The 26506-nt window shown below is 40.6% G+C and overlaps 1 protein-coding gene across 2 annotated transcripts in view; it reads left to right on the forward strand.

Annotated features, from left to right (window-relative positions):
• The window catches only part of aldh3b1 (aldehyde dehydrogenase 3 family, member B1), a 63617-nt gene that overhangs the window by 4477 nt on the left and 32634 nt on the right, over positions 1 to 26506 (forward strand). For both annotated transcript variants that reach the window (XM_080044275.1, XM_080044276.1), the window contains exons 2-5: positions 275 to 444; positions 822 to 932; positions 23895 to 24015; positions 25111 to 25196. In XM_080044275.1, the coding sequence (XP_079900401.1) occupies positions 283 to 444; positions 822 to 932; positions 23895 to 24015; positions 25111 to 25196 (480 nt within the window). In that variant the 5' untranslated portion in view covers positions 275 to 282. The remainder of the gene's footprint in view (positions 1 to 274; positions 445 to 821; positions 933 to 23894; positions 24016 to 25110; positions 25197 to 26506) is intronic.

Below are 26506 nucleotides of genomic sequence, written 5' to 3' on the forward strand. Positions count from 1 at the left end.
AGTCGACTATAGGTAAGACTTGACGAATCAGATTGGACGAGGTACATTCTTATTCTAAGTATTGTGTTTGAATTTTTAGTATCGTAACAACTACTAGGAAGCTTCTGATGTTTGTCGATATCTCTTCAGAGTTGGAGTAATTGAAAGGAAAAATGCTGAAATGAAAACTCAATTGTCACAATTTTTTTCCAAGTAAAAAAGCATTTTCCTGTGACAGAAGACAGTTGTTATCTCTTCTTTTCTCTCAATTTTTGTTTCTTTGCATGCATTCCAGGTGAAAGGATGGAAACCCAGAGCCAGGTTGTGGACAGATTGCGCTCAGTGTTTCGGACAGGCATCACAATACCAGAGCAGTTTCGTCGAACTCAGTTGACCAAGCTTATGTCCATGATCAAAGATAATGAGGAGCTGATTTTGAAGGCACTACACAAAGACTTCGCAAAGGTAAGAGACTACACACACAACATAACATAACATAACATAACATAACATAACATAACATAACATAACAATGCAGCTTTATCCATAGGCTGCATCCTGACACAAGCACATTAGTTCTTTATGGGGCTTCCCCTTTTTTAAGCTTACTCAATTAATTATAGAAATTCAGGGTGAAAGATGGGCTGCTTTAAAATGCTGCATACTGTAGGATTCAGTTTGTTTGTTTCCCTACTTTTCTGACTTGATGATTTAATTTCTACATTTTAGGAACAAGAAGGTGCATAGTTGCATGCACACGTGTATGTTGTTTGAAGCCCAGTGTATCGTGTGTTGGTCTGATACGTGTTAACCAACCATCCTTTCTCACTGCTGCACATTAGCCAAAGTTTGAGGCAGTGATCTCTGAGGTGGAAATAGTGACCAATGAGCTGCACTACGCCATTGCTAACCTGGCAAGCTGGATGAAGCCCGAGTATGTGGGCAAGAACCTGGTACGTCTATGTTGAACATATTCTTTATTAAAATATAATGATGATAAATGTGAGTGCAGAGCTCAAAATTATATGTGAAGTACAATGAACAAAAATATGAACGCAACACTTTTTTTCTTACTTTATTTTCTTCCACTCTGTAAAGCATCCTTGGATTTCTTGAAAGGCTAAGTTATTATTATTTAGTTTTCATTAGCTGGAATAAAAGATCTGACTTTTTGTATGTATACAAAAGGACTAAATCTGTGTTACGGCATGTTCACAGTGGACAAATACCGCGCGGCAACTGCCTCCTCTCGCACTCTATAGTGTTCATACTGCACGCGATGTTTCTGTTGCGGTGCTGGAGCTGTCAGGTCTATTTCAAGGCCGAAGATACTTAAAACGATATGAACCAGAGAAGAAATGTTGATTGAAAAGTTGTCACGTGGTTTGTTCAGCAAGTCAGGGTGTGTGTGCCAGAGAGAGAAATGGAAAATTGGGTTAACAATCATGAATATAATAATTTTGCACAGCCAACCAAACTACAGCTATGAGCATGATCTAGCACCATGCACTATAATGTTTGATAGAGAGAGAGAAAAATAAACTGTCTTTTAATTATTTTAAACTAGGGCTGTCAAATTAACGCGTTAATTTCGATTAATTAATCACAGAAAAATTAACGCGATTAAAAAAATTAACGCAGATTAATCGCACTTCTATAATGCCTTTTGACCCGGTGCAAAAGTGGTGCGGAGCTGCACCTGTAGCTCGCCGGGCCGGGCGCGTGGGTTAAAGGGAGAAAGGTAAAGAGAGAAGCAAGGGAAAGGGGCCGACTCGAGGGCTCTATGGACGGTTTATGGGATGCATGAAGGTAGGAAGACATCTTACTTAATTCTCCGCAGTGTCCGTGCATTATTTATTTAGTGGGTGCAACAATGTAGGCTAGGTTCAAAACAGTAGTAGGCCATATCTCTCAATCTTCCTCCAATTTTGTTTGCTAGCTGTCTAGCACCCGCCGTGTGTGTGTGTGTGTGTGTGTGTGTGTGTGTGTGTGTGTGTGTGTGTGTGTGTGTGTGTGTGTGTGTGTGTGTGTGTGTGTGTGTGTGTGTGTGTGTGTGTGTGTGTGTGTGTGTGTGTGTGTGTGTGTGTGTGTGTGTGTGTGTGTGTGTGTGTGTGTGTGTGTGTGTGTGTGTGTGTGTGTGTGTGTGTGTCAATATTTTTGCCTATGAGTAGGCTACGAAATGGTGGCAGTGCAGCGCTGTCTGTTGTGGGAGATGGAAAGTCGTAATTTTGTCTGCTTGTTTTTTTGAGAAAATTCGGCGCTAGTTCATGTATAAAGCTGGCTGAGGGGAGGAGACAGAAGTTACGAGAGCGAGCGCGCGTGAGAGAGAGACAGAGAGACAGAGAAACAAACTGTAGTAGGCTATACAGCTGTTTACAAACAGGTATAAAAGTGTCATATAAGTATGCGATTAATTTAGATTAATTAATCACAGAGCCTGTAATTAATTAGATAAATTTTTTTAATCGCTTGACAGCCCTACTTTAAACCAATCACAATTGTCTTAGGCGGAGCTAAGGCCAGGAAGCAGCAATGGTGTCTTGGAAAAATATTGCAGGGGAGAAACTTTTTTGATTGAACATTTGCATGTGAAGAGTTTGGCAGTGACAGGGCTAAATCCCCATAAAAAATTCTTCAGACTGCGTTCGTCTGATTTGGAGAAATGAAACATACCGGAGTTTAGGGCGAGAACTCTGCAGTAAGACTACGGCAGCCGTGTGAGCCATTTGTGCCGAGAGGGGCTAAAGTGGATCTTGCCCCTCCCCAATGTAATGTGTATTGGACTTGAAAAATTTAAATGCGCATGCTCAGTGTATTTCTCTATTAAAGTGGACGGAGAGTGGACGGAGATTATTTTACTTCTGGTGGGGCAATCCCCACCGACACCGGGATGGACATATATGGTTTGTTCCACGACAGTGTCTTTTCATTATTCACAGTTAATTCGCTGTCATGTGGTGTCATCGCTGTCCTATAGTTTAGTGCGAAAAGTCCAGTAGCAAGAAGAGACCTTGCTAACAACATCAGATGTAGGCTACACAAACGAAAACGAGTCAACAAGAATTAAGTAGATCATCTATTGGAGCACAGACTTGAGACGCTTATGCCTCGTTTCCACCAAGTAGAGCGGGTCGGTCCGGTTAGTTTGCCAAAAGTTGGGTAGGGTACGGTTTAAGCGCACCTAACCGCTCCAAGCCGCTCCTAATTTCGGTACTCCTCCGTTGGGGTTCCAGCCGCCTGAAAGGGTGCCGAAAAGGCGGAGCTACACATGCCGTCCGTTTATTGGTCGAAATAATCATTTCCGCCGTTTGTAGTCACCTCGGCAAGAGTGAAGAGAGTCTTGTGTTTTGGCGAAAATGTGAGCGCAGCACTGTTTATTGCGTGGTGTTTTTCCTCGTCATTAAATGAATCAGTTGGCTACACTGTGTCCCACTGCTACGATGTCACGTAGCTGCCGCAGCCAGCGCTGTTCGCTTACTGTCTCTATCAGTCGCACCGAGCCGTCTCGTTCGTGCGTTTAAGCTCACAACAACACGGGGGGAATAAATAAAGGATCGGCTGGTTTGACCAAGCAAAAACGAGAGACCGCTGGCTTGACCACAGTTGTTCCACAGCCCGATAGTTTGACCCATATTCTGGTGGCGGCTATCGCAGTCCAGCCTAAACCCCGCCCTACCAGTAAAGGTAGGGTCGGCGGTGGAAACACCACCAAGATTCTTAAAAGTGAGCTGTCCCGCTCTGAGCCGCTCCGACCCGGCCCGCTCTACTCGGTGGAAACGAGGCATTAGTCTGGAAGGAGGTAAAACGCCTTGGTGCCCACTAGCCAAACCACTGGCAAAAGCGAACTTTGGATATAATGTGGAGTGGTAGCTTATAATAGGGCCCGACCGATATTGATTTTGGAGTGCCGATGCCGATTATTTTCAGAGAAAAACTACGATTACGATTAAATCGGCCGATTAAAAAAAAATCCCCAAAATAAATATTGATTTTTTTTTTATAAATGTAACCCTTAAAGGTGCTGTAAGCGGAATGGTTCTTTTAGCTAACTTCCTGTCAGTTACTGCAGTTAGTAGTCCCCTCGCTCGTCCCTACGTCACCACATTAATGCACTGCCGTCTGTATTTTTTTCTTTTTCTACATGTATGATTCTCTATGATGTAAAGTGTACCTCCAAAAAAGCACCATATAAATTCTATCAGTTATTTTTATTATTGACTGTCAAGCGATGACCAATGCCTCTGTTATTGGTTGCAGGGGGAACTGTCAAGCGTAAATTAATCCAATGTATTACAACACACCTGCTGCTGCTGTAAATAGGCTATAGCATTAATGCTATTCAATTAGGCTACCTCCAGGGCAGCACATGATTGCTTAAAAAAAGAAAAAAAACACGATAAATCGGTCGGGCCCTACTATACGCTAAAGAAGAATTGGCTAACGGCTAGCTATCATAAGAAGGCACTCTTCTGCTTTCCTTGTTTACTGTTTGGTGGAGAAGGTAACACCTTTCTGAGAGGATAAGATGAGCAGCAATAGTCAGCTGGATCATGCTGTGGAATTGGGTCTATGCTGGAAGAGTGAACGTCGCTGTCCATATTGACGGGGCTGCCTTTCTCTTCAAATAGCCCAAGTGCTTTGGTGAGTGAAATAATGCTAGACTCAATAAATAGGTTTGTAATGCTTTTATTAACAGCTATCAGAAACTCAGAAAACTTTTATTAATGCTATTAAGCAATCAATAAATAGTTAAGACGTTTCTTATAAGTGCTTATAAAAGTCTTATAATCACACTGTCAACATGTTTATTATGTTATTATTAACACTTATATATTGTCTTATTAACACAAATTAATGTTAATAAGTATCTAATAAGGTCCTTATTACCTATTAACTAAGGCTAATAACAAGAACCTTAATATAAAGCGTTACCTATAATTCTTTATTTCAGACCCAGGGGGATCCATATCAACACAAACAACATAAACAAATAGACAAACACAGGGTAAAAAATACACAGCCTTTCACAATATTCAGTGTCTAGCATACAGACATGATCGCCAATGGTTCCACAGTCTGGAAGAAAATCTGACCGAACTGCATAGAGGGTTAGCCAAAACTGCAATTAAGTTATTTTCGGACTTAGATGCCCTACACATAAATCCATACATCAGGCCACACAACACAGCAGGTAGGGACCCCAACACTTACAAACATTTGGCTTGCGCTGGAGCTTCTTGGAGCTCTCAGCAGCAGCCTCATGCTGTCATTATAGGCCACTGTAAGCTTTCTAATGCTGCCTTGTTTATAACGACACCACAGGTGGGCAGTATACAGCGGCGTACAATACGCTCTAAAGAGTGAGATTTTGACAGGTACAGAGCACATACTAAACTTACGGCAGAGCATGTTCGCTTGTGCATACAGCTTCCGACGCTGCCTATAGATATCCTTGTCATCAGACGGGTCATTAGACATAATATGGCCCAAGTATGTAATTTCACTGCACACACTGAGTGCAGTGCCAGACAGATAGAAGTCAGGGAAGGTTGACTGTCTGTCTCCTCTGCTTCTGACAATCATGATCTTACTCTTTTTTGCTTTGTATTTTATGTCAAAATCATCACCATACTGTGTGCATACTCTCAGAAGCTGTTGTAGACCAGCTCTATATGGGCTAAAGATGACCAGATCATCTGCGTATATAAGGTGGTTAATGAGTGAGTCCCCAATCCTACAGCCTGTACCAGATGCATTTAAAATCAAAGACAAGTCATTCATATACATATTAAAAAGTAAAGGAGACAAAATTCCGCCCTGGCGAACACCATTGGTAACATGGAAGGGATCAGATGTTACATTCCCCCTTCTCACCCTCATTGCCTGATGGGAGTACCAATAGACCAAGATTCTAATTAAAAAACCAGGGACCCCAATTTTAGACGAGAGCCTTCAGTAAAGCGCTGAGGTGCGCACTAATGCGCATTACCAATAGGTTCTCATTAGAAATTCAATCAAAACGTAGGCTTTACTAAATTAAATAAAAATTGTATTGGAAAACAGAGTTTGTGGCCAGTGACGTTGTTTTAACAAAAGCCAAGGGACATAGGCCTAACTGGTTTATGCGCGCGCAGCACATTGTTTTGTAGGGAGTTTTTTCTTGTGCCTATGACTCTCAGCAGCTCTCTCTCTGACAAAAAATTACCAAAAGTTAGAGGAAAGCCCGTTTGTGGGAGAAGATTGGGTGCACACTTCTACATAGGCTATTTTACAGTAGCCTAGTATTTTTTTTCTATTGTTTTTTGTTTTTATAACGGATCGTTGCACACACATAGCCTATGTGACTAGCTCGTCATTTTTGTCAAGGCTACGTTTTGTTAACATAGAGGTCTACCCTTTGTCATACGGACAAAGCATGGGAATAGAAAACAGTAAACAGTAAAAGAAGTGTCGATCATAGTCTACAGCGACAGTCGAGAATTACGATCAGCTTTTTCATTCTCCCCTTGCGCACACTGTTCTCTCTTCCGTTTCAAATATTTTTTTATTGAAAGCAGAAGTGCATATCACTTGACATTTACATGCAATAAGGAACTGCTTCAATTCCAATTTTTTTTCAAACATAATAGAAAAGGTAAAGGAGAGAAAAAACAAAAAGAAAGACAAAAAAATAAGAACCGCAAAAAAAAAAAAAAAATCCATCTACCCACCCCTTAACCTACCCATCCGGGGCTACGTGTGATTTTTATGTGTATGTTCAGATTGTTTGTTGATCGAGAAATGAAATAAAAGGTGACCATATTTTTGAAAAATGCTTCAGTTTATCACTCAAGATAAACCCAATACGTTCTAGGTGCAATGTGTCTGTTAAATTTGAAATCCACAGCTTCGCTGGATGAACCTCATCACCCTTCCAAAATTTAAGTATGAGTTTTTTTGCTGCTATTAGTCCATAAGAGACAAAGCGTTTTTGAGAAGCAGATAGTTTGCTAAGTGCCTCGGAATGCCCCAAAATAATCATTCTAGGGTCTAGCTCTAGTGTCATTTTCAGAGTTTTGGAGAAGATCTTGAATATTTCGGTCCAAAAGCTTTCGATTTTGGGGCAGAGAGTACAGCTGTGGGTTAAAGTGGCCTCTTGGATCTGACATTTGTCACAGAGGGGGGAAACATTGGGGAATATTTTGTTCAGTTTTGATTTCGAGTAGTGTAGCACTTTAAACTGAATTAGACAGTGTCTGGCATTTATGGAGCAGGTATGAATACAGGTCCTTCTCATATAATTAGCATATTGTGATAAAGTTGATTATTTTCCACAATGTAATGATAATAATGATTCATTGCACACCAAATGAAATATTTCAGGTCTTTTGTTGTTTTAATACTGATGATTTTGGCATACAGCTCATGAAAACCCCAAATTCCTATCTAAAAAAATGTGCATATCATGAAAAGGTACTCTAAAGGAGCTCTTAACCTAATCATCTGAATCAACTAATTAACTCTAAACACCTGCAAAAGATTCCTGAGGCTTTTAAAAACTCCCAGCCTGGTTCATTACTCAAAACCGCAATCATGGGTAAGACTGCCGACCTGACTGCTGTCCAGCAGGCCATCATTGACACCCTCAAGCAAGAGGGTAAGACACAGAAAGAAATTTCTGTGCGAATAGGCTGTTCCCAGAGTGCTGTATCAAGGCACCTCAGTGGGAAGTCTGTGGGAAGGAAAAAGTGTGGCAGAAAACGCTGCACAACCAGAAGAGGTGACCGGACCCTGAGGAGGATTGTGGAGAAGGGCCGATTCCAGACCTTGGGGGACCTGAGGAAGCAGTGGACTGAGTCTGGAGTAGAAACATCCAGAGCCACCGTGCACAGGCGTGTGCAGGAAATGGGCTACAGGTGCCGCATTCCCCAGGTCAAGCCACTTTTGAACCAGAAACAGCGGCAGAAGCGCCTGACCTGGTCTACAGAGAAGCAGCACTGGACTGTTGCTCAGTGGTCCAAAGTACTTTTTTCGGATGAAAGCAAATTTTGCATGTCATTCGGAAATCAAGGTGCCAGAGTCTGGAGGAAGACTGGGGAGAAGGAAATACCAAAATGCCTGAAGTCCAGTGTCAAGTACCCACAGTCAGTGATGGTCTGGGGTGCCATGTCAGCTGCTGGTGTTGGTCCACTGTGTTTTATCAAAGGCAGGGTCAATGCAGCTAGCTATCAGAAGATTTTGGAGCACTTCATGCTTCCATCTGCTGAAAAGCTTTATGGAGATGAAGATTTAATTTTTCAACAAGACCTGGCACCTGCTCACAGTGCCAAAACCACTGGTAAATGGTTTACTGACCATTTGTGCTCAATTGGCCTGCCAACTCTCCTGACCTGAACCCCATAGAGAATCTGTGGGATGTTGTGAAGAGGAAGTTGAGAGACACCAGACCCAACACTGTGGATGAGCTTAAGGCCGCTATCGAAGCATCCTGGGCCTCCATAACACCTCAGCAGTGCCACATGCTGATTGCCTCCATGCCACGCCGCATTGAAGCAGTCATTTCTGCGAAAGGATTCCCGACCAAGTATTGAGTGCATAACTGAACATAATTATTTGAAGGTTGACTTTTTTGTATTAAAAACACTTTTCTTTTATTGGTCGGATGAAATATGCTAATTTTTTGAGATAGGGATTTTTGGTTTTTCTTTACTTTTTTGCCAAAATCATCAATATTAAAACAATAAAAGGCTTGAACTACTTCAGTTGTGTGTAATGAATCTAAAATATATGAAAGTCTAATGTTTATCAGTACATTACAGAAAATATTGAACTTTATCACAATATGCTAATTATATGAGAAGGACCTGTATAATGCAAGCTATCGTCCCATAGGTCATTGGGAATTTGCTGACCCAGCTCCTCCTCCCAAGCACGCTTGTAGACCTTAGATGAAGGGGCGTTAATGTTTTGTAGAACATTGTAAATATAGGATATCAACTTCTCTGAATCCGCCTGTCTGTTAATACACAAGTCAAGTTTATCTAGGCTTGCAAGTGTTGAAGGACTTCAACTGCTTCCAGACCCATATGGCAGCATGTATTAAAGGGTTATTGTCATATGTTGACCTATTCAATGATACTGGGGACATGACAATTGCACCTATTGAGAAAGGAAAGCAGTCCTCTCTCTCCATTTTTAGCCAATCAGAATTGAGATCGGTATCATCCAGCCAAGAAATTACGGTTTTGATGTGCGTTGCCCAGTAATAGGCAAGGAAATTAGGTAAGGCTAGGCCACCACTTTACACTGTTCTTTCTTCCAGCGCACACACGCTTGATCCAAGCGCACCGCCGCCGTTTATGCCCGAAAAAAGCTAGGTGGACACGGGCCCTTTATTAAAAAGTAACAAAAAATCACATTGAGACAACTTAAAGTTGGTAAAGTAGGCTATACAGGTGCCTGCCTGCATGCTGCCTGACAGCCATCGCCGTATGCAATTAATGCCACAGCGCATCAAGTTACTTCTGTGTCGGAGCATTATGCCAACAGCTGAGTCTTTTAACAAGGGATCCATGCAGAGCTGCAGGTGACGGGATCGCCTCTCCCGATTAACCAGTTAACTTGATGCGCAATGGCAATAATTAAAAAGGAAGAGCAGGCAGGACGAGAGAGAGAGAGAGAGAGAGTAACGTGCGGCACACAATTTCTTTCCCGAGCATTAGTCATATTCTCTCATACCTTGGCTTTTGTTGACACACAACTGAATGGATTTGATGTTTTTGGTATAGAAACGGCTTAGAATTTTGACTTTACGCCTGCCCGTGACCAGGGGTACACTGTAAAAAAAAATACTGTAAATTTACAGGATTTTACTGGCTACCTAATTGCATTACTTTCACAGTAATTTCACAGTAATTTCCTGTACACATTTTCACAGTAATTAACAGTAAATAGTTCACATTAATTTACAGTGAAAATCACAGTAAATTACAATAAAAATACAACTGCATACAGTATCTTCAGTTACCATGCCCATGGAATTACTGTGATATAGCAATATATAGCTGTGTTATTACAGTACCTTGCAGTACTTAAATTACAATTAATAGCTGTATTTTTTATTTTTACTGTGAAAGTAATGCAATTAGGTAGCCAGTAATTTACTGTGAATTCACAGTTGTCTTTCCCATGGAATTACTGTGATATAGCAATATAGTGTAACTTTAAAAACATGCATCTAAAGTAAAAGGAAAACAAAGAAAACAGGCAATTTGTTCAATTCAATATTTATTTACACATTAATACATTTTAACTTTTTCAAACAAGTTGGAAGTACGATTCGGAGAACCTTATAATCTGTAAAAATAATTACATTTTTAAGCCTAAAAATCTGAACTTGTGTTTTTGTGACGTAAACATTTGATCCAAGTAGTTTTGTTTTCACATTAACTGATACAATATAATTCTGTATGCAAAGTGGTGTAATGTTTCTGTGTGTTTCACAATTTCAAGCACATTTCAAACCTTGAAAACACAACATTTTGAATCAAACTTTATGAGCATGCTTTCAACTATAAATGTACAATAGTTATTCATCCTTCCCACTGAGTAGCAGTTCGGTTTGGCAGGGCACGGTAACCCATAGGTCTGAGTGGCAGAGATCCCAAATCAACCTATGGCAGCTGTCACTGTGACATGTGGTATGCCATTTAATTTCATATGCCACAGGATGTGCTGTGCCCTGCCATTGTAATAATAATTTAAAACTAGAAAATTCACGGACATTTTAAAAGTGCTAAGGTCAAAAAATAAATGAATCATGGCTGACCCCTATGGTCCAAGAGGCTTTATTGTGGTGCACCATGATCTGTACGTGTGTTTCTGAGCTATGGGTCTCACATTTGTGTCGCCCCCTATATGGATTGGGCTTTAAAAGCCTTGGGAGACATGCTACCACACATGTTCTGCCATTTCCAGCAAGTTTCATGATAGGACCTATGTTCAATGAGTTATGGCCAATTAGCTGTTAAGCCCAGCCCCTGCGTAAACGTGTTGGTCAATGGCAGCCATATTTTTCAAGATTAGTAGAATAGCTTGCAAAACATGGCCGCCATTGACCAAAAGATTTACGCAGGTGCAGCTGAGCTGTCTCTGCCCCACCCATCCCTTCCTTTGCATAGAATGTTTAGTAGTTGCGTTTTGATTTCATCTAAGGTCGCCTCTGGCCGCGAAAGCGGGGCTGGCGGTCGGCGCCGGGGGGCTTGCACTTTTAAAATGTCTGCAGAATTTTCTAGTTTAAAATTCTTATTCTATCTGCAAAGATTGGCGAATAGGAAATACATCACTGTCATTTCAAAAGCATGAGAGACAACAGAATAAACAGATCGGCCATTATAACAACAACATGGACCAAAGAAATGTAGCCTACACGTCTAACAGCTAGATCTGGCTCGTTAGCACCTTTACATGGTAGACGGGTTTATGCTGCACGGAAAGAATATATACAGTCTATGGATCAGAGCCGTAGATAGGCACTGGCCACGGCAGCAACGTAACTAGTGACATCATATTAGTGGGACACAGTGTAGCCAGCTGATTAATTAATTGAAGAGGAAAAACACCACATTTACACTTTTTTCTAAACACAAGACACATTTTACATTGATAACCATTCAAAGTTCAATATTTTCCGTAAGAGTGTGCTCACTGCCTACATGTGGATTAATCAGTCCACGTCCTTTCTTGACTTTGGAGCCCGTCTCTGGGTTGATGCTCAAGAAGCACCTGTGAATGAACCAAGAAAACAACTTTCAGTTTTACATTGATATATATTGCATAATTTCAAGACAGATGGAGTAAACCTTACACCAAAGAAAGAAGTTACGGGCACACTGATAGTATCAACAATTAGGGGCTGCTGTTCATCACAGAGATGAAAGACAATTTAAGTCAATGTACTTTTTTTGGTTCAACTGTAGCCTTAAAGTAGCTACGAGGAACTTTGGCATTTGAATTTGGGCTTTCTAGCTCGTGCCGGGGGTGCAAGTGTCAAATGATTAGGGCGCAATATAGTGCATGTCCGTGTGTTGAAAGTGTGAGGGCACAGACTTTTTTCGTCTCTGTGAGAGTGGTTAGTGACTCTGCATCAACTAATGCTGGTCAGTGCCATACACACCTGATTGCAATGAGTTGATGCAGTGTCAGCTAACTACTCTCAAGGAGCTGAAAGATTCTGTGCCCTCACAAAAAGCGAATGAACGAGAGACAGCAGTATGGATCACGATGAGGTAATGTGTTTATGTTGTTGTAAATTATGACTATATCAGATGAATAATGGTCGTCTGATGATGATGAATGAAGCAAAGTAAACCTTGTTTTAGTACCGTTCATTCACTTAAGAGGAATTTTTTTTTTTTCTTTGATGGTCCAGCCCCGTTATCAGCCATATGACGATAAATAACTGTCTCAAACAAGGCTCCCGCTCCCCTTCCCTTACCTGGAGGGATAGGCTACTCAAATCGCATTGCTGCGCTACACTGAAATCTGCAACCAATACAAATATGTGACAATAGGGCCTGCATGCGCAAGCCGAAAATCGGACTGGGTGTGCGACCAGACCAAAGGCATTAATAATACTAAATAAAAACTGCTTTCTTTGCACTGATGGTGTTGTTTGCTGTTAAAGGTAATTTATGATCATCAGAGGAAAAATAAGACTTTTTTAGAGATATTTAAAAGAGTTCTTCGTATCCGCTTTAACTAGAAAGCACTGTGGGAAACCCTGCAGTACAATATTCATTTGAGTGTTAAAATACCTTTGGATAAACTCCAAAGTGGAGGGGCCCTCCTCCGGGTACTGCAGGTTAAAGCAATAATGGCTTGCAAGAAGTGCAGCTACTCCATTGCCGAAGGAATGGTGTGGTCCCACGACAACCTTCTGACAGTTCAATGCTGAGCATCCATGTGGTTGGCTTCTGCATGTCACCTGAAAAGAACAGAGAACACACATGCAGAGCTGTTGTAAAGAAGTTGGGTGCTAAATGAACAAGGAAAGAAGTTTCAGCAACCTTGAGTATTTTCACAACTGGTTACCCACTTATTGATAATTGTTACTGATGTAATTGATTGTCTAATGGACAACTCAAACAGAAAGCACTAAAGAATATAAACAATATGTTGTTTCATATTGCATCGTTAGTGCAGACACATTTTGCAGGGACTATTTAAATCATATTACTGGTGTGATGTTATGTAAAAAAATTAATTAAATAGAGCATAAGACATTTGAAAAATATTGAGATATACTGTATATTGTGTATCAAGATATAGTCCAAAAATACAGAGATATTGATTTTACCCCATATTGCCCAGCCCTATTACAATGTATTGATATAATAATATTTGTAATACTGCACAGTTTTAAGCTAACAAGTTTACCTCTGTGCCTCTCTGGCCAGAGAGTGGCGAAATACAATACGATGGCGATGGCTGCCTTCAATAGATGCTCAACAAAACACCTGGGAACAGAGAAAGACACATTAACATATGCCACACACACACTTAAAATGCTATAATAAAGAATATCTCAGAATGAATGTGTGGAGTCAGTGCAACAGACAACACCTGCTGTGTTCATTCTAATGGCATCACATTAAGCTGCCTGAATGAAAGCTCAACTAGATTCAGATAAATTTAAAAGGTGGAAAATTAACGTATCTTTTTCAACAGTCAACTGTGCAGCCTGAAGGGGCCTTCACACCAAAGCCATGCTTATTGGATTTTTTTTTTGTTCATCTCTCTAGTGTGCTGGAACATAACGGTAACATAGTGAGTGTGTGGTTTGGCGCTGATCTGCTGTAAGCACTACATTCACTTCAGGTGTGTCGGCCAGAACACCACACACATTTCAAAAACCGTGAAAACAGCAATAGCCAAAAGAACATAACTAATTTGAGGTGACGTTTTCTGCAGTTACAATCCGCAAGTCGCGGCCGTTAATCAGCGTGCATAAAGCAATACAATCGGCCATATAAAACAACGGTTGGAAAACTCAGTGTACTTATTATAAAAGTGATTCATGTAAACTAAGTAGGCACATTTCCACGGTAAAATAATAATACTGTGGCTTCTTGCACGCTCCGAAAACTTGCAGAGAGGAGAAAAAGTCAACTTCCCTGCAGACGCTCTGACTGACTGATGTCACCGCCCATCAGAGACAAATATAGGTTCTGATTGGCCAAATCACCGTCAACGCACATATGATAGGAGTTACCATCTGTCACTCATACTCACTCAGTCGCTATGGTCACTACACACACACACACACACACACACACACACAGTGCTGACGATATAGGGGGCCAATTTTGTTAACAAAACGGCGAATTTCGCCGAAAGCTGACTAGTTTGCATGCGTGATAAATTTGCACACCGCTGGCAAATACACAAACAGCAAATCAGCATCATACTAAACACAACAGCATTGTGTGCGCAGCAGCAGAACATAAACAGGGCAAGTTAGAGACAGTTAAGGCTTTTTCACACCGCCGCGCGGTTGCCCCCTCCTTACCGGAGGACTCCACCCGAGAGCCCGGAGCTGAAAAGCATCTGCTGCCGCGGCGGCAATGACAGCGAGGGGCTTCGGTAATCATACACGAGTGGAGGCCGCCAAAGTGGAGCTAAAATACCACAACCATGATCCAAAATAATGTCGGATCATTTAGTTACTGACACGACCAACAAGCTGTAACAATATTTTAGGCTTCAGGCATTTCAAATGTTGAAAAAACAACAATGAAGCTAGCCTATGTAATTCTCATCAGACAACACTGCTGGGGAGGACGTTAGCAAGCTAGCTAACCAATGTGACACGATCAATCCAATAACTTGTACCTCACATCAAAAAGTCGAGCTAAAATAACCCAGTGATCCAAATGAATGTTGGTTAATTTACCGACAAAATCAACAGTATATCAAGTCAACAATATTTGGAATAAAAGCATATTTTAGGCTTTAGAAACATTTCAATTTTCATAAAAAAATTAAAATATCATGGAAAAAAATGTACACATTCTATTTTCAGACTAACTGTTAACACATTTAACCACAATCATTTAAGATTAACCACCTATTAATGCTAAAACTGAGAGAGACTTACCTTATCAGTGAAGCTTCTTCTTCCTCTGTCTTCACTTGGCGCCGAATGAGCTAACTGCTCGGTTACGGTTAAAAATTAAAAGTCGCGGGACCTCCCACAATGCAGTGCGTCAACGTAAATTACTGTGTTTTCACAGGGAATGGTCTGAATACAGGATTTAACTGTGAAAAACTACAGTAACATGTTGTGAAATCCTTGTAATGCAAATATCACAGTAAATAACAGTGAAATTTGAAATTACTGTATTATATTGTGAACATTACAGTTAGAGCCTGTAAAGTGATTTTCACAGTAATTTATTGTGAAATATTACAGTGAAATATTGTGAAATCCTGGTAATTATTTACAGTGTAGGATTTACGCCTAGTCTTTGTGAAAAGAACGCTAAGCCCAGTTGGTGCAACAGGCGTAACGGTTAGGTCGGACTTAGAACGGCAAGTTACGACCAGGCGTAGTTAAGACCCAGCCCAGAGCTGTTTAGCTTCCCCATGTAGTATATTTCTGAGGGGTTCATCATAAAAGGTGTTAGTTTGAGAAATAGAATGAATCTGCTGAGACAGGATGAGTTGAGGTGGATAAAGTATTTTATTAGGATAAAATAACCCATCGCCTGTGTCAGACCAGGCTGGCCATGCCCGGTTAGCCAATTCCATTATCCCAACCTTCCCTCTGTCCGTGTGTGCTTCTTTTTAACCCCAAAATGTGATGTCCTGATTGGTCCGTTTCCCTCGCTAAGATCTGCCCTTAATCAGTCTGATTGGTGAATTCGAACTATCTGGACACTGCCTACTTTCTTACAGCATCATCTTCTGGCCTACAAGGCATGTCGCCAATATGTCTGCTTGTGTGCTTTTGCAGCAACACTGGTGGACAGTTGTCCCATAAATTAGCATTAGTTCTACACGTTTTCCTGAGTTTGTTTAAGTAGACTCAGATGCATCTCTAGTTCAGGCTCGTAAAAAGATGCATTCCTTGTACGTCCAGAGCCCTTGACCGCTACATGAACCGTTCTGGTTGCCCCATTGGCTCGTGATTTAATGGCTGTTTTCCCTGCAGACCCATAACCTTAACAGCCAGCATTCCGGCCTCAACTTCACACACACAAACTGTACAAAAGGCTCTGCTGATCACGTGCAGCGCAGCCTGTCTGCAGGCAGCGTCCCCCCGTTGCTAAGCAACCGTTTGGACTCGCGCTCCGTTTATGTGAAGTTCCGAGCCGTTTGTCAGTTCATGTGTGTCTCGCCAAAGTTCGGCTGTGTTTTATGTGTGGCGGCCCGTGTGCGTCACTGAGAAAAAGTAAGTAGTGTAGAGAGGACACTGATGTTAGTTTATTTAGATCATGTTTATTGTTAAAGCTGTGTGCTTGCAGGTTAACAGCTGACAGTTATTCATTGTGTAATAGTGTGCCGTGCGTAGGGATGGGGATCGTTAATATTTATTGATATCGATACCTTTATCGATACGCCTTATCGATCCGGGTCTTTATCGATACCACTATCGATACTTTTCTATTATTATTATTATTATTATATTTTGAAGAAAATATTATTTTTGGTTTTAAAAAATCAAGTGTATACTATCTATGAAAAAAATATATAAATGTTCGCACTTGTTGGTTAATGTATTGTCTACTGTCACTTTATCATGTTTTAGAGATTAGGAAAATATTTAGGAAATAAATAATTGTATTTTAAATTAAATTAAATTTCTAATAAATATTGGCATCAGTAGTTTAAATATATATTTTAAAATGATGAGAGCACTAATACAACTGTATTACTCATGTTTCTTTGCCAAAAACTAAATTTCCCATTCCTTTACGTTATACTTGAACGCATCATGATAACCTAATAGTCGTTTTACTGAGCCATCCTGAACACATCATCACGCAGCACGTCTGAAAACTTTGTTTACTTTTTAAGCTAACTAGCTTGTATGCTGCCGATTACAACACGGATTTCACAATTGGATTACTATTTTTAACTGACGGGAGTCACGGGACAACAAGCTACACAGTCTGTGTGAGTTTACCGCTGGTACTTTGTGGATGATGAAGACGGGCCCGTCTGTGGTGCGGCGGCAGCAGCAGGAGGAGGAGGAGAAGACCGAGTCTTTTCAATCCAGAGACAGTCGAAGGTACTGCATTTGGCCTTTATTTGATGCACAATGCTGATGTGCTTGGCCATTGAGGTTGTGTTCCCCCCTTTACAAGAAATGATTTTGCAACATAAGTTGCATTTCGCTTCTGCTTTATCTTCGAGCTTGGTAAAATAAAGCCAAACCATAGACCTTTTCGCCCGTTCAGCCATCCTCGCGAGCGAAGTTAACTGCCAGACTTCACTTGTTTTACTTTTAATACCTGTTTGCATATCATTCATAAACATTGGCGGACATGCAGCAGTGATTGGTTTGATTTGATTTAAATGCCGTGACGCGACTCGAGGGACACACAATTGCGTTACAGGACCTACGGGAGAAAAAAACGACGAGACTCGATAGTGGTATCGATAAGCCCAAACGTTATTGATTTTCGGGTTTTGAAAAAAGTGGAACCGGGTCCTTGATAGAACCGGGTTTCGATCCCCATCCCTAGCCGTGCGTCAGTTGAGTTTCACTCGTCTTTAAGCTAGTGCTGATATTATGTGGGCAGTTAGTGCATTTGACCGTATTAGAGATATTAGCCACTTTATAGCAGCCTGTTCATTTAATGTTATTAATGCAGTGACTGTGTAGCTTAACCTGTACACTGTAGCTTTCTATTGTAGTGGTGTGTTCTTGCTTAAGTTAATACTGTGACATTATTGCTAATTAGTATTTTCTTTTGTATCTTTCTTTTAGACCACACACACCCCCACGCACCCATACACCCACCCCCACGCCCACACACACACAAACGCCCAGAGCCGGCCCGAGGCATAAGCGAACTAAGCGGTCGCTTAGGGCCCCCTCAAAAAAAAATAATAATAATAATTTTTTTTTAGTTTTTGTGTTTGATATTAACATCATATTATGCAAATGTGAGTTAACATACAAAAAAAAGAATAAAATGTTTTGGTCTAGATAATTAATAGCCTAAAAATGTAATCAGTTCACCTGGGAGGTAATCCGAAATTATCTGATCATGTCACGTTCACATCCATGCACAGTGTGTATTGAGTTTATTTAAAAACAATTGGAAATGGGGCTGCCCTCAGTTGCCCATGCACTGTGTATAGTCTATAGCCTATTTCAGCCTCGTCTGTGGAAAAAAAGATACAGTAGCTGGACAACCGAGTTCTTCTGCTTCGTTCCTCTCACTGAATTTAAATGCATTCATTATATTACAGAGAAATATGTCCCGTAAAAGAAAAAGAGCTCCAAGCCCAACCCAGAGGACCCTCCATAATATTTAATTTTATATTAATATTTGTATGGAAAATCCATGTGTCCTTCAATAGCTTCTAATTCATCTGACCCAGTGTATCCAAATTATTTGTTCACACAAAATTTCTCAGATTTAGCCTCTTAATTTTTCTCTCAAAGTACACCAGATTCATAGCCTGGAAATCCAGACCCTGATATCTTGAACGATAGAGGGTCTGGCCACTATCATTAGTAATTTCCAACTCAAGGGGCGGCTCCTACTCGTGCATTTCAAATGCCACTGCACGCAGTTGGATAGCACTACAACCAATCAGAGCAATACACAAGGCGACGTAAGCCCCTTTCGTTTAGCGAACAGCTGTTAAACTTAAATTAAACGTTTGCCGTTGTCGGTCAGCAAAATAGAACATTCCACTTACTTGCTAATGAAAGATTTGAGTGCCGTCTTCCAAATCGTTAAGGGTCGAGGCCAAAGCAGTCTCAAACTCACACAACATATCCGCAGCCATATTTGATGTTTACTATCACGGCTTCGACGTCGCATGCACGTCACTGTCGTCATCCGGTTACGTCCTCCCCAGAGCACCATATAAAGGGCTCTGGTGCGCCCATATTAGATAGAACCAATTGAAACGTGAGCCCAGATTTCTGGTCTTCTTGATAAAGCTTCAACGGAGCGTGTCCAGACCAACACGCGCAGCAAATTTAATTTGCCAGCGCCTAGTGGCAGGTCTGGGAATGCCAGGCTACCAGATTCATGCATTTCACTTTAAAAAGGTTAAAAAAATCTCCCGGGGGGGGGGCATACCCCCGGACACCCCTAGGAGGGTCGGAATCTCGGCTGTCTAACATTTTCGCACAGCTGCACAGTGGAGGCACTAGCGGAAAACACTGGGTGTGTGAATGATATTTAGCAAAGATCTATAGTTTCAGCAGCGCTAACATTGGAGAGGGGCCCCCTAATCATATTTCGCTTAGGGCCCCCTGAAGGCTTGGGCCGGCTCTGCAAACGCCAACACACCGTATGCCAATGTAATGCCAACAGAAGATAATTAAAGTCACGAAACTGGACCACTGCAGTCCACTGGTCCTCACCAACACACACAGAGGGAGCTTCTCCTGGCTTTCCTTAGTTAATTCTGCATGTAATTAAGCAATCTCCTGATTATCAGTAATCTTAGAATGTGTCATTATGAAATACACTACACCCACTTTATCTTTGATCACTTGTACTAGCACAACAGAGAACATAGAATCCGGTAACAATCCATGAACAAAAAGGCCTGTGTAACATAGAGCCACCAGAGGGTATAGTTTCTTACTGGCAAGTTTAACATGTTCAGCTGTAATATCATCCTGACCACAGGCCTTGTTATCTCTTAACTTCAATATTGCCTCATGGACTTCAGCAGCAGTGACAACAACATCATCATTAAAATCTACACTATCCACTACAAACACACCACCTTTTACACAGTTTAACAGTTCATAGTATTGTTTCCGCCATAACTGAAATTTCATCAGGACCACTCGCACCATCTATATTAGATGTAAGACAGGGGTTGACACTAAGGTTTCAAATGCACTTGCCCATAGGGCAAGTACAGGTAATGTTTTACTTGCCCGAATGTTGTGTTCACTTGCCCAAAAAAAACAAAAAAAAATGTTAAACAATGATATATACAGTATAGGCTAATTGAATTATACATTTTAGCGATCTCTTATCTCTTAAATGCAAACACTAGTTACTAGTCTCATCCTGACCACATAAAACGAACAACAATTCATATAAGCCTAGATATCATGACATCACACTACACCAAGCGCTTGGTCCTGCTGCAGCATCGTGAAAGGGCCTCTTTTTGCCATGCACCTTGCCCAGGGGCTCAGAAAACTCAGTCTAGCTCAGAGTCAAGCTGAAAGTTAGCTTCCACACAAAAATTTTACTTATTTAAAACGGTCACATTGTGCCAAAAAGTGATCGTGTGCCATAAAATTATTAAAGTCCACCATGTTAAAGCTATTGCCCAGTTATACTGTAAGTAAGGAGGGGGATCATTAATTTCTATTCATATTGATACCATTATAAAGACTCCACAATTCAAATCTTTATCGATACCTTTCTATTATTTTGTTTAAAGAGAACTGGTATTATTGCTTTAATTGCTTACAAGATGAGCAGAGCTCAGGATAGGACTTTAAGCAGGTCATAATTCCATATTTAGGCCTACTATTTAGTTTATATTGCTGGGAAAACAATTTTTTTTACCCAAACTGTAGGCTATTATTCAAGCTTCCCGCGAAAAACTCAAATTTCTTATTTTCTTGATGTTACATTTGAACACATCATGATGTCATTTTATTGACCTTTGCCTAATAATCATTTTACTGAGCCGACCTGAACACATCACATTTGAACCGTTTGCGATTTTTTTTAGCTAACTAGGTCTTATCCTGCAGATTTTAATATGGATTTAAAAACTATCCGATTTTTTAACTGCGGGACTTGTCACTTGCTACAGTCTCTCGTTTGTTGATCACCGCTGCATTGAATGAATGATGAGACGGTGCGGAGCCCGTCTGCAGCGGCAGCGGCTCAGCAGACAAGAGTTTTTTTTTTTTTTTTGGAGACGGAGCGGGTGGAAGGAGTTTCTTCAAGACAGTCGAAGGTAGAACACTTTTACAGTCCATGATGCGGTCCAGTGATGGAATAATACGCTGAAGTAGGCCTAATTAGATGAAGATGACCCGACTCGATATTTAAAATTATATAATGTGACCTATCCTACTGGACTCCATAGCGGTATCGATAAGTTATTATTACGTTATTGATTTCTGGGTTTTGAATATAGCGGAACCAGGTCCGTAGGATAGAGCCGGCTATCGGAACGTAGACAGCGAAACTGCGCGCACACAGGCTGTGTGTGTGTGTGTGTGTGTGTGTGAGAGAGAGAGAGATAGAGAGATCGAGTGCGAAAGAGCGACCGTGATGCTGCTGGCTGCCGCGCGCAGCTGCTCAATTGCGAATATAGCCGATCTATTTTGTGTGAGTTAGCAGGAAATTTTTTTTTTTTGCAGACTGTAAAACACATGAATACATAGCCTAGACTACAGACAAACCCTCTAAAATCCACTTGCCCGTCCGGGCAACCAAGAAGCAATCTCAACTTGCCCAAACATTATTTTCAGTTGCCCCGGGCAAGCGGGCAACCGTTAGTGTCAACCACTGTAAGAGATTTTTTGCAATTATTAATAGTTTTTATTTATTTCCAGAAGTCATTAACATTATTTTTCTGTAGCTTCCTTGCCAGTGAATCTGACCTCATAGTGTTTTAATTTCTTTTGATATAGCGTTAGAATATAACATGAAGAATTTTAGAATATCATTTCCATGAAGCTGTTGTCAATGGGTCACAAGCTTGATGCGGTTATTGCAAGCGAAGGATTTGCGACAAAATATTAAGTCTTATTAATTTTTATTTATTTAAAGTCTATCTGTTCCAATACTTTTGCTCGCCTAAAAATTTGGCGTTCCTTTTCAAAAAATGCTATCTTCTAAGTTGTGTATCGGATCCAGATGTTAATACCTGGAAATGAAAGCTGAAATGTTGAGCTATTGTCTCATATTCATCGTTTGTTGTCAAACCCAAATGTTTCTAGTCTACAGCAAAAAATAAAGGAATTGACCTCACTGTTCCAATACTATTGGAGGGGACTGTATGTCCCAAATCTCAAAATTTATGAAAATGTCATTCTGCATACTGTATGCTGCCGTGTCTGAAGTTCCCGATTTTCCAAGTACAATCGAGCACAGCATGCATGTCTGGCCGAGTGTCACTGGGCCAACAGTGTAGCGAAACAGAATCTCTCTGTCTGACGGCCTACTCTTCATAACTTGGTCACAATGTTAGAACACACACAAAGAGAAAGCCTACCGCATGTAAGAACTGCCAATATACTGACTTAATACAGTCAATTATGTTCGGTTTTGAAAGAAACTCTGGTCCGAAAGCACCTGCAATTACATTTTACAGCCACTAGAAAACAGTGTAACTCAAAGCTTTAAAGCGGCAGCGAGTAACTTTTAAATATATTTTAAACAGCCTCATGTTTCCTCTCATAATCATAAATTACCTTTAACAGCAAACGAGACCATCAGTGCAAAGAAAGACGTTTTTATATAGTTTTTATTACTGCATTTGATCTGGTCGTACACCCAGTCCGATTTTCGGTTCACGCGTGCATGCTCTATGGTCACATATCCGTATTGGTCACAGATTTCAGTGAGGCGCAGGAACGCGATTTGAGAAGCATATCCCTCCAGGTGAGGGAAGGGGAGCGGGAGCCTTGTTTGAGACAGTTGTTTGTCGTCATAATGACCGATAACGGGGCTGAACCATAAAAGAAAAAAAAAGAAAATGCAATGAAGAAAAGCTAAAAGGGAGAGTGATAGTCGGGCGGGAGGGCGTTGCCAAGCAACGTAGCCTATACACAATTTCACGCAGCGAAACTAGACTGCAGTGTTTACTCCTAAATGAATGAGTGGTAGCCTACTAAAACAAAGTTTACTTTGCCTCACCAGCATCATCAGATGACCATTATTCATCGGAAATAGTCATTATTTACAACATAAACACATTACCTCATCGTGATCCATACTAACTAACTGCTATCTCTCGTTCATTCGCTTTGTGTGAGGACACGGGGACTCGTTCAGCTCCGTGAGAGGTGACAATGCATCAACTCATTGCAATCAGGTGTGTTTAGCACTTACTGGCATTAGTTGATGCTGTGTCACCCATAGACTCACGGAGCCGAAAAGAGTCCGGTGCCCTCACACTTTCAACACACGGACACGCACCATATTGCTTCCTGATTATTTGAATCTTGCACGCCTGCACGAGCTACAAAACAGCTTCACGACAGCTGGCGTCGTAATAATACTACCGCTTTTGTTCAAAGGTGTCGCCAACGTGCCGACTTACTCGTAGTAGCTTTAAAGTGACACTAAACCACATCTTTTCAACTGCAATGAGTGTTATACTACTATTAGTCCAGGCAAAGTAAGGCATTTTGGGGCCAAAAATAGAATTCATTGTAAAATAATTTTTTTCAGCTCATTTCTATGAGGTGTCCAGAACAAATATCTTTTGATTTCAGCTCATGTAAAAAAAACTGTGTTGCGTTTATGTTTTTGTTCAGTACATTTTGCATGGCCAATAGAGTTCACTCACATACACGCTGAGTTGTAATCCTCATGGGTAAGTTAACCTGCACTTCATTGGCCTGTCCCTTTCTCTTTTTTTTTTTTTTTTTTTACAAATATTTTTTTAATTACATTTTTTAAATAAGAGACAGTTAACTTTTATGAAATTATGTGTACATATATGCTGTATTTTCATTTGTCAATATCCAGGCCACAAAGTTAGATGACTGTTCTGTACGAAGGGAACCACTAGGAGTTGTTTTAATCATTGGGCCGTGGAACTACCCCCTGCAACTCCTTATCGCGCCCATGGTTGGAGCAATTGCTGCAGGTATCATCCACACCTTTTACTATCAGAACATACAGTACAGGACTTCAAGTTGCACAACTAATTATCTTTTTTTAAATATTAAAATAGATCAGATGGCTTCTCATTATTGAGTATCATGCATAATAAAAGAAACATTTAAAGAGAAAAAGCCACATGAGACCTAAGTCCAATGATTGCTCTTTTTTAGCTCTGTTTTTGTCTTCACAAACTTCTAATTAAAATATGTCTCCTGAGCTGCTATATCCTTCACTAATGCTACGTTCCATACAACTCAGAGAGGAGGGTTTCCCAGTAGCAATTTCGGACCTCAAAGCGTTCCAGACAACTTGGAAGTCGTATTTTTCCGACCTTCTATTGGGAAAATACGACTGAAACGCAGATTAAGATTTTCCACTTCCAACTTTGAACGCAACATAAGTACACCATCTAGTGTCTAATTGCGTCTGTCTGCCAGTTGGTGCTGACCAGCTAGTGCACAGGTGGTTTTTAGATCCTCTTCATGTGAAGTATTTAAGATAATCTGAAGCTGAAGATGTGACAGGTGTATTGGAGGAGGGTGCTATATTTATTTTAAGAAAAGCAATGTTTGGGTCTTGAACAGACATTCATTAGATCACATGATGAACCTGATGTTCTATTCAAGACGGTTGAGTTAAAGGGCCACACAAGGTTTGCTGATTGTTAGTTTTGTTTACTGTATTAAAAACATAATGGGATTATACAATTCCACTAAGTAAATGTAATAGTTTCTGTTAATGTGTATTGCATTCACGATGTCTGCTCAAAGCTAGACGATAAATGATAAGAATACTTGAAAGGCATGGAATGTATGATAAAGGCTGCTGTTCTTCAGCAGACTCTCACGTGACAGATGTTACAAGCCCTGTTCTTGTAGGAGCATTACAACAACAAAAAATTCTAGAACTCGATTTGATGCCAGTAGATGCTAACATGAAATTCCCCTTAAAAGTTTCTCAAAGTAAGACTGTTTCTACGACCATTTGAAGTAAATGTGGCCCTTTTCAAGCAGTCAGCTTAAATTTGGTCTTAGATTTTTTAACATATGCAAATGTAAATCACTGTTGTCTTAACTAGGAAACTGTGTGATTATCAAGCCGTCAGAGATCACCGCTGCCACAGACAGTCTGATAGCGGAGCTCATCCCCAAATATTTGTCTCAGGTAAGCCGCTTTGACGGGTCTCCCTCACTTTTTCTTTTTGTTTTCCTGTGAAATCAACAAATTCCGTTCCAATATAAAGTTCAGAATTATATTTGTAAGCAAACAGAACATTTTAAATAAAAATTTGAAATGTATATATGGTATATAGGGGAGAACGGGGTAATTTGTCACATGGGTTGGATGTCACATTCGTTATATCTCGCCACCAGAGCGTGCTAGCTCTGAAATGTTGATATAAAAAAGGTCCAGAATTGGGATCAGAGGTCACATACATAGACTTCCTTGGAGGAAGACAGCTGCATTTCAGGTGAGAGGATGTTTTGTGTTTTTCATGTCAAATTCAAAATATTTTGCTTCTCAGTATTTTTCTTCTAGGCTTTTACACAATGGGTTTATAACAAAACACTTGTTACCCTCAGAAAGTGTGAAGGGTAAACTATAGTTTAGATTGTGGTTAGCAAGCTAATTAGTTGTCAGATGGTTGTTGGCCTTGATGCTAGCAAGAAATTCAAGTTGGGGTTGGTCGTCAAATTTTTTGGGGGGTTGGTTGTCACATGTTATCTCAAGGCTGCAGCCAGAAAAGGAACCCAATAACGAAAGAAATTGTCAAGCTGTATCCTCACTGACACCCCAGAGAAGGAAAGAATAGAGCAGGAAAAGGCAGCTAGCAAGCAAAAGAAAAAAGGGCAACAAAATCAAAACAACCCAGTGCATCCCAAACTAGACCAGCTGCCAAGGCTACAGAACGTTATGTAGGCCTATTTGTCAACTTGACAATGCAATTAAACATTCAAATTTGGTTCTGCCTCCTTGCCTTCTTTTTAAGATTTTTCCCATTAAGATAACATTGTGACAAACAACCCCATAGTGTGTGACAACCGACCCCTTGATGGGGTTGGTTGTCACAATGTGTCAGAGTGTCTTTGATGGTAAATTACTTCTTCATTACAATAAGTTGGAAAAAAAGAGAGACACACATTTCAAGCCAACACCTTAAGCTTCAATTTAATGTAGGAATGGCTATTGACAGATGTTTTGGTGATGAGCAATTCTCACTAGAGTAAAAAGTGTGCCTACTTACCCCGTTCTCCCCTACCCAGAAACTAGCCAAAAACCCTCAAATGCAGTCGATATAGAACCGTTCAGGGATTTGTCTGAATTCCACAAGCTTTTAAATAATTTGTCTGTCATGTCATTGGGGCTAAAACCAATGGCGCTTTTCCACTGCATGGTACCAGTTCTACTCCACTCGCCTCTTTAGGGTTTCTCTCTATGGGAAGATATATACTTGTCCCTACTTCCTCAAGTTT

The sequence above is a fragment of the Ammodytes marinus genome (assembly GCF_949987685.1).
Source record: "Ammodytes marinus genome assembly, chromosome: 16".
Classification (NCBI taxonomy): Eukaryota; Metazoa; Chordata; class Actinopteri; order Uranoscopiformes; family Ammodytidae; genus Ammodytes; species Ammodytes marinus.